The 13,069-nt window shown below is 36.5% G+C and overlaps 1 protein-coding gene across 1 annotated transcript in view; it reads left to right on the top strand.

Moving 5' to 3' along the window:
• CSMD2 (CUB and Sushi multiple domains 2) overlaps positions 1-13,069 on the top strand; it is a 916,375-nt gene that overhangs the window by 738,462 nt on the left and 164,844 nt on the right. Inside the window, exons 21-23 of the mRNA XM_063456412.1 lie at positions 8,720-8,908; positions 11,517-11,686; positions 12,468-12,624. Of these exons, the coding sequence (XP_063312482.1) occupies positions 8,720-8,908; positions 11,517-11,686; positions 12,468-12,624 (516 nt within the window). The remainder of the gene's footprint in view (positions 1-8,719; positions 8,909-11,516; positions 11,687-12,467; positions 12,625-13,069) is intronic.

Raw genomic sequence — 13,069 nt, 5'->3', positions numbered from 1 at the left:
TAGCAATGATCAAGATTAAACAAGGTGGATCAGTGTTAGCTAAGCATTATTCACAGCATCAGGCAGAGGAAACAACCTTTCTAATGTTCTAAAAATCAACAGAAACACCCCAGTGGTTTCCCAGTAAGCATTGCCTCAAATTTTAGTTTTGGATACTTATAAATGTTCCCCAAAATATCAAAATATGAAATACGGATACATATTTATGATTTAACAGGTTCATAGCAGAATTTTGGTTACATATATATGTAGGATATAAAATGGAGCACATTACAATGGGATATGGTAGAAGGAAAATTGACCAGGGCTAGGACATTAAAGTGTGTTGCATTGATATGCAGGCTGGGGGTCACTGGAATCCCTTGTGTGCCTGAAACATCACTAACCCCATATTTCCACAGCTCTGCATTAAAATATATATTAAGAAAGAACTCCAAAATACTTGTTATAAAGGATGATTTATCTTTTACAGACTCTCATAAAAGGTTTACAGCAAATTATATATAATATATCTTGGAAGAATGAATAGTAGGGGGATATGTATGAAATGGGTAGCAAAGTTTATATATATATATATATATATATATATATATATATATATATATATATTTAAGGCCTTGGCCTGTAGTTGTGGGAGGGGCTTGATTTCCCCTTAAAAGGGCTGACAATCCACTCCCAACTTATCGTGGAATGTCTGGCGAGTCTGAGGACTACTTCCGGTTTCAGTCTGCCATCTTGTTTCTTACCTGATTGTCCCTCGTGGTCCTGGCTCCGGTTCTACGCTTACCTGACCGCTTTCCAAACCGTTCATTATCCCACGGCCCCTTCCGGCGTCCTCGCAAACCGGTCTCGGCACGGCTAGTGATTCCAGAACCGTAAGTCACATACTTACCGTAAAGCAACGGTCTCAAAGTGACACGCTTTCACAGTAAGGTTTTCATTTACTTTGGCCGTTTGGTTAAAGTCTCTGTTCGTTAACTTACATAGCCGTTCGTCTATTTGCAGGCGAATTCGTTAAAAATTTATACACAGTTTGCCATACGTGTTAGTTTCGTGCTTTAAACGCACAAATGCAGTCATTCGTTTTGTTTCTCTACTCTGTACGTTCGTATGTTTCATCAAGTCATGTCATACAAATTTGTTTCAAATTTTGCAATACATACGAACGATTAGGTTAAACTATTATTCTATTATTCTATTCTTCTTTAGACTGGTTGATATATCTTGATATAACTGACTGTTGTCGTGATGTTGTTTCCACAGGTTCATTACGGGAATTAAGCTTATGATCTTCAAATAACTTGATTTGTGATAACTTTGTCAGAATATTTGCCTTATTAGGTTATTTTAGGTTTTACTACTATAACTTAGTATTTCGTATACATTAACATTTCATTTTACTTGGGTGCCCTGGTCATACTGACGGTTGCTTTACAAGCACAAAAACCCGTCATCTGCCTCTGTCATATTCTCACTGCTCGCCAATAGTATATGGTAGGTTCCTTGTTTTAATTCGGGCCCACGATCTGGCCCACTACAATGTACCCATACGCAAAAATACTCATGCAAGTCCTATCCATGGGTCGCAGCATGTCATCTATTGCCACCCTCTTGTTCATATTTTTCCGCTTAGCATCAGCTTGACTCACACTTTATCAGGTACGATGTCATAACCCTGTACATTTTCTATTTTTAGTGTGGTACTGGCTTTCTGAGATTTAGGTTGTCCAACTAGGTTTCTGTTTCTGGTCTTAATCCATGAGGTAGTGGTCCCGCGAGGCCGACACCCATCCTCATACTCGGAGGTAAACGTCCCTCCGTCCAAATCAAAGTTAGCCGCCTCGCATGGTCGCATAGAGAGGGCCTCCCATGTCACTCCCATTCTATCTTATGCTTTAGTTATCACCGAGAGGCAGACACCCCGCCACAACGTTTCAGTGGTCTCATATTTCCCCTCAGGCCAACGTATAGGTAGCGCCTCTCATGCCGCTTGGCAATTAGTAGGGACTCCTCTGTCACGTTCTCAATAGCATAATTCTTCGCCGCTTGGTATCTAGCTAGCCTACCAGTACCCGGCCACTTTTGTCTCAGAATAGTAATGTTTGCTGTGGAATCTATTTTGGGGTACACTTCTTTTTGCCACCTTAACCTAAAATTACTCAAAACTATCGTGTCCTGGATAATATTTCGTCACTATCCCGTAACAACCAAACCAACAATTATTAGAACTTCACGGCTCCATCCGTACGACATCTATATTTCGTGCTTTAAGTTCGCTTACTATTAACTAGGCTCGGCCTAAATGCAAACCTTTTTTCAGGCCACTCCTTCCGTATAGGTGCAGCATCTGCAGCTTCCTCCAACTACATTCTAGCTCATATCATCAAGGCTATGGGACGCTGGAAACCCTCCTCCTATACTCTTTAAATTCCAAACCCAGTTTAACCCCTTAAGGACGCAAGACGGTTCAGGACCGTCATCGGCATTTTTGCGTTGCCGACCGACGACGGTCCTGAACCGTCCTAAATTTAAAATGTACTTACCCGATCGCCGTCGTTCCCCCGGCGGCGATCGGCGTTGCTCCCGTTGTGGGGAGACTGCCTGCAGCCCAGACAGTCTCCCCATGGCGGATTAGGACCCCTGGGGCCATGTGATCGCCCAACAGGGCGACCACATGGTCACAATAGGTGTCCTAGTCTCTGCCTGCAGGGGGACTGTCTGTGCTGACAGGCAGTCTCCCTGCAACTGTAAAATCATAAAAAAAATTAAAGTGAAAGGTAATAAAAAAAAATATTATTATATATGTGTATATATATATGATATATAGACATATATTATACCTATATAATATATGTCTATATATCATATATATAATGTCATGCTAAGTGTATTTTTATATTAATATGTACATATATTAATATAAAAATACACTTATAATTAATTTACACACGTATATATATAATATATATAATAACTATATATATATTGTATATATATATTATTATAAAATACGAATAATAAATAATTTAAATTAAATTAAAAAAATTAAAAATAATAATAAAAATTAAAAAAAATATATATATCTATACGAAATGTTATTCTAACTGTATTTTGATATTAATATATATATATTTATATCAAAATACACTTAGAATGAAATTGTATATATATATCTATGTATATATAAATAAATAAAAAGAATACGAACTATTCATATGTCCATATACAAAATGACATAAATAATTATATAAATATACACGTAGACTTCAAATATATAAATATGCATATATATATTTAAATTCTACGTGCGTATTTATGTAATATTTTTACATAATTAAGTTATTTTATTGATTGCAATTTAAGGGACCTGCCTGCCAACCCAGGCCAAAAGTCTAGAGAATTTAATTTGCTAGCACTGTATTTTACCCTGTAACGTTCTACGACACCCTAAAACCTGTACATGGGGGGTACTGTTTTACTCGGGAGACTTTGCTGAACACAAATATTAGTGATTCAAAACAGTAAAACATATCACAGCGATGATATTGTCAGTGAAAGTGACTTTTTTTGCATTTTTCACACATAAACAGCACGTTTACTGATGATATAATTGTTGTGATACATTTTCCAGTTTTGAAACACTAATATTTGTGTTCAGCAAAGTCTCCTGAGTATAACAGTACCCCCCATGTACAGGTTTGATAGCGTTTTTGAAAGTTACAGGGTCAAATATATGGGTCAAATATTTTTACATTGAAAATGACCAGGTTGGTTACGTTGCCTTTGAGAGCGTATGGTAGCCCAGGAATGAGAATTACCCCCATGATGGCATACCATTTGCGAAAGAAGACAACCCAAGGTATTGCAAATGGGGTATGACCAGTCTTTTTTAGTAACCACTTGGTCACAAACACTGGCCAAAATTAGCGTTCAATTTAGTTTTTTACTTTTTTCACACACAAACAAATATGAACGCTAACTTTGGCCAGTGTTTGCGACTAAGTGGCTACTAAAAAAGTCTGGACATACCCCATATTGAATACCCTGGGTTGTCTACTTTAAAAAAAATATGTACATGTGGGGTGTTATTCAGCGATTTATGACAGATAATAGTGTTACAATGTCACTATTGATAAATTTTAAAAATATATGTTTTGAAACCGCAATATCCTACTTGTACTTATAGCCCTATAACATGCAAAAAAATAGCAAAAAGCATGTAAACACTGGGTATTTTTAAACTCAGGACAAAATTTTGAATCTATTTAGCAGTTTTTTTCATTCGCTTTTGTAGATGAATAAAAGATTTTTCACATAAAAGTCAAAAAACATGTATTTTTTTCAATTTTTCATCATATTTTTTCATTTTTTAAAAATTAAATTACATGAGATTATATAAATAATGGTATGTAAAGAAAGCCCCTTTTGTCCTGAAAAAAACAATATATAATTTGTATATGAACAGTAAATGAGAGAGCGGAAAATTACAGCTAAACACAAACACCACAAAAGTGTAAAAAGATGCCTGGTCGCAAATGTACAACATCGCAAAAAAAGTCCAGTCCTTAAGGGGTTATGAGTTAAGACAAGCTTTTCATGACTCGTCGAAAATAAACAATGTTTTGTTATGTGAATAAATATTGTATGGTACTTTTCTTTTTGCCCACTTTTATTACAGGCCTACTGCTTTGTCGGTTCTGGCACACCACAACTGACTGGTGTCCATTTGTATATGTTTATTAGTTTAATATGTTATGTTACCTTTTTTCATTACGGCCAGATTGCCCCGACTACAAATTTAAGGCCTTGGCCTGTAGTTGTGGGAGGGGCTTGATTTCCCCTTAAAAGGGCTGACAATCCACTCCCAACTTATCGTGGATTGTCTGGCGAGTCACCCCTCCCACCACTCCCTCTAATCATATAACCCTCTAAGGTGGGCCCACTTTTATTACAGGCCTACTGCTTTGTCGGTTCCGGCACACCACAACCGACCGGTGTCCATTTGTATATGTTTATTAGTTTAATATGTTATGTTACCTTTTTTTATTACGGCCAGATTGCCCCAACTACAAATATATATATATATATATATATATATATATATATATATATATATATATATATATAATTTTGTGCAGTAAACTGCTTTAAAAATGAAAAAAAAAAATGACATACATATTCTGTAGCCTAAGGGCTACTTTGTCAAAGGAAGTGAAAATGAAACCTAAGTCACCAATAAAAAGTGCTAACAATGTTGTCATGTTGTGAAATTGGCCCCTGAGGGTCTCACATAAAGTGTATGCGCAACTATACAGAAAGCGTAAGTCTGACTCTAGAGAAAGTGATATTGGCGTCACTATTGCCAGTCATACGTGCTAACTCTAGAAAAACTAGAATGGACACTTCACTACTCGATGCATTTGTCATGTTTATCACAGTTGTATATATGTTATTTTGTTGATACATAACATTAGGAGATACTAATGGAAATCTGTGAAATTAAAAAATAAAGAAATATATTAATTATTGTTTTACGCAAATTATTTTACCTATTGTTGTGATCTAAGCCTTCTTTAATGTTAAACAAAAGATGCTAGGGATCAACGTAAACAATGTATTGTCTTTGCTGTATCTGATAGGGTATCGGACAATGTGCATGCTATCCTGATTTCATTCCTTTTGCGTTCAACTCTTATATACTCTTCCCTGTCTCATCCTGTCTTGATGTTCATACTTAATTTCCTTGTGACGGATACAAATGTTCTGCCAGGGGCTGTATGTGTAACACTGCTGCTCTGTATACAAAGCTTCCATTTCTCTAATCATACATTCCTGCCACTTACAGCGTATAATTTATTGCACAGATCCATCAGCTTATGCAGTTCGGTACGTCAGAGCACGTTTATTCCTGTGTCAGCAAAAGAGCTTACAGTCTAGCTTGTTCTTACGGCCATTCCTCCATCAAGAGGAAGTGAATACAAGAGAAAGGAAGAGCAATTATTAGTGTTATCTGGCTGTAGTTGAAAATATCAAATAGTAAAGAATAAAGTCAGAGGAATCAACATGTGTGAGATAAATCTCATTAGATAACCCATGCCATTTCATTTCCACTTTGAATGAGTGAAATAAGGAACAACATAAAAATACATTTGCACATATTGTACATATTAAAGAAAGTTTGTGAGGTTTGCAAAGTAATCCCTTCACTACCAGACTCTTTTTGATTTAAAAAATATTAGCGTAACTAGTAAAAAAGCAGGGCTCAAACTTTTCACTCGCCACTAGCCATTGGCGAGTGAAAATATAGCCCTGGCGAGTAAAAATCCCCCCCCCCCCCTAGTGAGTATGCTATAGTTTTCAGTGGCGAGTAACTTCGAAGGACTGGCTTGTGGCATATGGGCTTAAATTATAAACCCTGTAAACATATTATAACACAGCATTTTTTTGAATAGATTGCTTTGCAGACAAACTTAAAAATTAAAATGATGTACATGTTTTTTTTTTACTCATACACTCATCCTTTATAAAAACATATTTAGGATTTATCTTGCAATAGTGCACACAAGGTCTGCAATGTTTAGATAAAAAGCAAACTTGTTTTTCTCTCGCATACAGTAGATGTGACAAAAATAGATAAATAAAAATGCCCTGTCGGATATCTAGCTTATAGGTATTAGTAAAGACCCTTTAGTACAGCTTGCCAAATATTGCAACAGAATTTAAAAAATACAGTTAAATTGTGTATTTGTAAAATAAAGGTATTTAAAAATGTTATAGCAAAATTGGCAATCTCTGGATTGCTAATGCAATGCTAACAGTGAAATGGTAGAGTCTATTCACTCTTTCCCCGCTCTAACTATAGAAATTATATCAAATAATGTGCAAAAAGTGGAGCGCTACTTAATTTCTAAGGAGGAGGGTATATATAATAGGAAACCTGACAACCTATTGAGTAAATGATATGTAAAATAAGTGAAAAGTATACCCTTTGCCTCTAGAAACATACACAAATAAAACGTCAATAAAATTACTCATGTAATAAATGCAACAGACTACATAATAAAGTCCAATAATAGTCTGTGCAGGTCCCTTTGTTCCCGATGTTTTCTGGTGTTACTCCATGATCAAATAAATATGAAAATGCAGAGAAAAAAAGGGGTAAATTAGTGATACACTATTTCACTACAAAAAGGGAATCCTTTGTACAAATAAAGATATTAATAAATTGACTTTATTTGAATCTTAGCTAGAAGCTAAGTATCAATGTAAAAAAACTTCACATAAATTAAAATTGGAATTAAAACAAACTCCAGATATCTTAAATGAATAATAGTAAGGCTTCGTTACGGTATGCCTACTAGTTAGTACAGAAAGTGCTGGGTGCAGACCTTATGCTGTTCTCGGCGTCCCGAGATCAGCAGTTCAGATGTTGGTTTGCTGGTAACAGTGAAGGTGAATGCTCCCCAGGCGCTGGCTTTCTGTGATGTGAGTTGTGTCCCTCCAAACGCGTTTCTCCGTTCCAACGGCTTTATCAATGGATGCGGACTTTTCAGGTAATTGCCGCTTTTATAGCGGACTCTGATTTTCATTTAACACTTAATCAAAAACGGTGTTTAAAACTTCTGGAATTCCATAACAGTCATTAATAATACAATGTGAATAGTCTAACACATATTTTCAAATTCTTATTTGCGATCGTGCTCACAATGTTACATTTTTGTTACTATGTGTCGCCATGGTTACTCCCGCTGGATACAAATTCAAACGTAACTGTCTTTCTTTCAACTTTCAATATATAGACATAATTCACAGGGCATTTCTACAATATACAGTCATGTATCGGTACACTTTTTATTGTTAGTGCTTTCTAACCAAGGGAGTAATGCCAGTGCACTAAAAATTAAATGTATAAAAGTAAATGTATTTAAAAATAAATGTATTGAAAATGGTATTCACAATCCGATGTTTTGCAGTGAATACTATACAAGTAGGTATAACTCTCTTCCAATTGCTAATATTAATTCACAACAATATAGTTCCACAGAATACAAAAAATGCTCAACAATAAAATAATAATCATAAAAATGCTAATATGAGAAAGAGAAATATTTTACTAGATACAATTACGAATCTGTATTCTCTGATTTAAAGGTGTATACATATTGGAAAGTTATGTTTTGCCACTGGGATGCGGAATGGGGTTATAAAGTGAGATCACCTATCACATAGGGAATCTAACAGCTTATAAAACTAAAGATCATGGAAAATAGATAGAGCTATGCCATAATTAATGCAAAAGGATAAATTGCATGAGGGGAGATAAGTATGATGTTGTACCTCTTAATTATATATTATTATTATAATCCTATAAGGCACTATCATTATTATAGAAATTATATCACCAATTAACATTTTTTGGGGCTGTTTGAAAGCAGGAGATGAGCAGACACTTAAGGAAGTTTAGAGTTATCATGTCTGTGACCATTGGCTTCTGGCAGAGAACTTTGTTCCTCTACAGGCTGATAATCATGACTACAGTATACACGAGGGTGAGTGAGGCTTCAGTGTATAGGGTGTTGACATGCTAAAAGGTAAACTGTGGCAAACGCTAAGACAAAATAGCTAGTTTCAGAATGTTTATCATTGATAGTCCCCTATATTCTGTTAGAAGGCAATTCCATCATATATTCTCTTGTTCCCCTCCTAATACATACCATAGAGTATGACCTGGAGCCCTGTGATGAGCCAGAAGTACCAGCCTACAGCATTCGTAAAGGTCTCCAGTTTGGTGTGGGTGATTCCTTGACCTTCTCCTGCTTTCCTGGGTACCGCCTGGAAGGAGCTTCCCGTATCACCTGCCTGGGAGGTAGACGGCGTGTGTGGAGTTCGCCTCTCCCAAGGTGTGTTGGTAGGTGGTCCTGTGCTTTAATTTTGCTTAGTCCCTTTACAAATTGAGGTTGTGAGGATGGGCACAAACAGTAGTTACTTTACAGAATAGAGGGATATGTATATGTTACATGAGGAATTTTAGAATTAGGCATGGGAAAGGATGGGATAAGGGTGTGAGGTGGTACAATAGTTAAACAAAGTTTAGGAATAAAGAAATGAATATGAGATGAAATGGGACAATGGTCCCATTAATAGTAATGTTGTTAATGCTGGGATTGCGAGAAAGACTCATGTTGTTTATTAGGATTACCAATATGTTAGTTTAGTTAGCTTTTCTTTGTGTGTTAGATTTTTTAGTGGTTTCAGCATTTTTTTAAAATTACTAATTGTGTTTTACTAGGGATGGAGGATTATTTTCACCCAGATGCTTAGCTCTCCATATTAAACCCTTGAAGATCAAATTTGGACCACAGTTCCCCAGCTGAACAATCTTAGTTTTTGTATTTGAAACTATATCAAATAATTTACTTGTATCCCTGTCAGTTTAAATTCCAGATCGTATCCCTTAATTAATGAAGTTTACGAGCACTTTGTTCAAGCATCAGGAAAGCCGATTGTTCATAAAGCATTATGTATTACCACAATACTTTTCCTACTAATGCTCATTAGACTGACCAAGTTTTAATTGTGTAACAAGGAGGTCATTTTATGCTCTGCTTTGTTCAATGTCTTTCTCAGGCATTGTTTAGTCCACTTAATATGTTCCCCTAAGGCAGCTATCTCTGATAACCAGCATTGGAATCCTTTCTAAAATGCTACTTCACTTGACTAGTGTGAGCTAGCTCCCATTTTCAAAGTTTCTTCTACCATCAGCCCGGAAAAAAATATTTCCATTTCATCCTTTTATAACATTTGTATATAAAAATGTCCTTCTCCCTCCCCCACACTGTTCTTTCTGGCCATATAAGTATAATTTATAATATTTGCAACACATACTTGATTTTGAGGAAAACATATTTATGCTGCTTTAACACAGTTTTAGTGTTATCACAAGGGTTGATATTAATGCCAGTGCTTGAAAGGGTTACTATGTATGCCAAAGCTTGGTTTACGTAAGAGTTCAATGTTCCGAAGAGGATAATAGGAAGTTCACACTCAGTAAAATGTGCAAAGCTTCTCACAGCACGGCTAACAGCCACAGTTCATGCAAGGAGACACAAGTCAATCTGCTGTGACAGGAAAAAGAAAGGTGTGAGATTGCAGCAAGTTGACAATACAACGTGTCACCGATTTTTACACCACCAGGCAGACATTAATTCCATGAAGCTGGGGAAATGCGTAAGGAATTTCTAAGTAGGGCAGACAGGTCTTTTCCTAACCCCCGGCAGTATTAAAAAGTGTAAAATATGTAAAAAGAACATTTGTATGGTCTGGAGAAGCACAGTATTTATCTGTGACATTGGCAACATAGAACAACTTTCATGTAACAATTTATTCTATTAACAGAACCATAGAAAAGACTGAATAATATAGGTAGAAAAAATGCTGTTGTGGGGAGTAATAAGGTTCAGTTTAGTACAGTTAAGGGATGCACGACACATGACATGCGCACAGTCGATTATTCGGCAGGTGCGCTGTTTACCCCAACCCCCAATAACTTACAGACACCGTATTTCTGTTGGAATATAAAAGTCCACAGCTTTATTTATTATTATAAACAAGGTAACAAATTGGGGTCATTGCCACATAATGTAAATTTACCCCCACCCCCCACCGTACATAAATTACCCCCGGCAATGACCCCGCCCAATAACAATAAATAACATTATAAATAACACATAACACATGGCCTACCAAAGAGGCCCCATATCCATAACTTTTTTAACTGTAGGGGTGTACCGAGACCCCCCTACACCACCTGGTTCGGAGCCACCGATGAGCTCGAACCCACAAACCATTTCACACTCCAGTCTAATCCAGCCTAACCAATTTATACTCCTCCTACCTTCCAATTACCCAAGCCCTATCCCGCCGCTGTGACCAAACGGGAACTCCAAAACAACAGGGAGGGTGGGAGGGACAAATACCAGGTAAGTGTCAGTTTAGTTAAAATGTCCCTTACTCATAAAATGGCTGCTTAATATACTCCTATTATCCAACCCCCATTTACAAATAACCACGCCCCTTTAACTGGTTACTCCCCTGCCTACTCCTGGCTCTGTCAAGGCCCACTCCCCTGACTGCGCTGTTCCATGGGCTTCAAGACTGGAAAAAAGAGGTCCTAAGGACCTTGAGTTTAAAGAAAGACAGTACTACAGAATCAGGTGGTTTTCGATGCATTAGTTGTGGGTTATTAGTAAATATATAGACTATACAATTTTGGAATTAACAGTGAAGGCAAGTTTGAGTGGGTCATATTAGTCATGTGCCATGACTACAATACCAAAATGTCATCAAAGTTGGGCACGTTACTCGCCATGTGTCATAGCATCCTAAATAACATTGTCTCTTTTTCACAAATATTGAACAGGATATTATGTTAGTGGTAGCTATGGTGTTCCCTCCCCCTTCTGTTTATTAGGTGGCTCTACATGAAGATCATAACTTGTGTCTCTTCTACTTTGCAGCTGAATGTGGGGCATCTGTCACTGGGACTCAAGGTGTCCTGTTGTCTCCTAATTACCCAGCCAACTACAGCAACCACCATGAATGCATATACTCCATCCAAAGCCAGCCAGGGAAAGGTGTCCAGCTTAGAGCCAGAACGTTTGATTTACAACCTGGAGACTTTTTAAAGGTGAATTCCAATTTTAAATGTTGTGATTTCAAAAGAATTATTCTTCCATCTTGTATATTTACATTTGAAAATGTGTATTATATTTGTGGGCTCCTGGCCACATTTTTGTACACCACACATTGGTTTATTAAACACCACATATTAATGAGGGTATAACCATGTTAAAAACAGTATATAAGTATTGCATATTATAAAGCTTTATGTTGCTTTTGTTTTAACTGAAGTGCTCTGTGGTACACACATGCATACCACAAATTTCGGCAAGTTTTGGGGGATTTGTAACTCTGTGATATGCACACTTCACATTTTATTGTTATGAGTTCTGTAACACATTTATATAAAGAACAGGACCTTCGTTGTCAGAAAAAAAGTCAGAGGGATATGGTTGACAATAGGGAGTTGCTCATAGGAACACTTTGGATATATGTTAAAAATAAGGTTTTAGAAATATGACTATGACTATTTGGAGTCATTGTTGATATTTGTGATCATGATTATATACTGTATGTATCTCTTAGTGTGATAAAAAGTACACTTCCCTGTAATGCATTAGTTTACAGCAGTGGATGGTTGGCTACAGTAAATTGGGTACAGTACATTGATGAAGATAACTGTAACGTGTAAACTTTATGCCTTGTATCAGCCAATAAGGATATTTCGTGATATTATGTGAATCAAAACATTATCAAACCTTTCAAAATAGAAAGTTTGTGCAAATTGCATTCTAAATAACCACATAGGGTGATTTTTGACTCTTTATCATTTCTTCTTTCATTTTTAGGTGTATGATGGGCATAATAATTCTGCACGGCTTCTGGGCACCTTTAGTCAGTCAGAAATGTTGGGACGGAGTCTGAACAGCACCTCCAGTGCCATGTGGTTGGAATTTATCACCAACTCGGAAAATACCAGCAAAGGCTTTGAGTTGTTTTATTCCAGTGAGTAGGAGACAAACTTTGCCATGTATTGAATAATCTATAAATATGGCGGATTCTCTTAGCAGAGAAGGATTTGCCATAATTACTGAATAACAATTCCTCCACTAAAGTCTATGGGAGCACTGCTATTCAGTAAGCATAGTAAACCTTTGCTCTGCTAAGAAAATCCAGCGTTTAATGATTTTCATTCTGACAACAATGTTGTCATGTTTCTGAGTCTCTAGTGGTAACGTTTGTTTTTCATGTAATTATATTTGGGAATGTATGATAATGTAGTTGAGATTAAGGTGTTTTATGTGGGGCACTTTATCTTAATAAATCAGGTTTGGTGTATAGACCATACCTCTGAAATCTCACTGCTCAATACACGGCACTGGCTGTGACTGAAAGCCTGCATGAAAATAAAATGGTTTCACTTCCAATCAGATATTACTAATATTTATCT

Source organism: Pelobates fuscus, chromosome 1 (assembly GCF_036172605.1).
Source record: "Pelobates fuscus isolate aPelFus1 chromosome 1, aPelFus1.pri, whole genome shotgun sequence".
NCBI classification, from domain to species: domain Eukaryota; kingdom Metazoa; phylum Chordata; class Amphibia; order Anura; family Pelobatidae; genus Pelobates; species Pelobates fuscus.
This window is presented reverse-complemented; position numbering and strand designations above follow the sequence as displayed.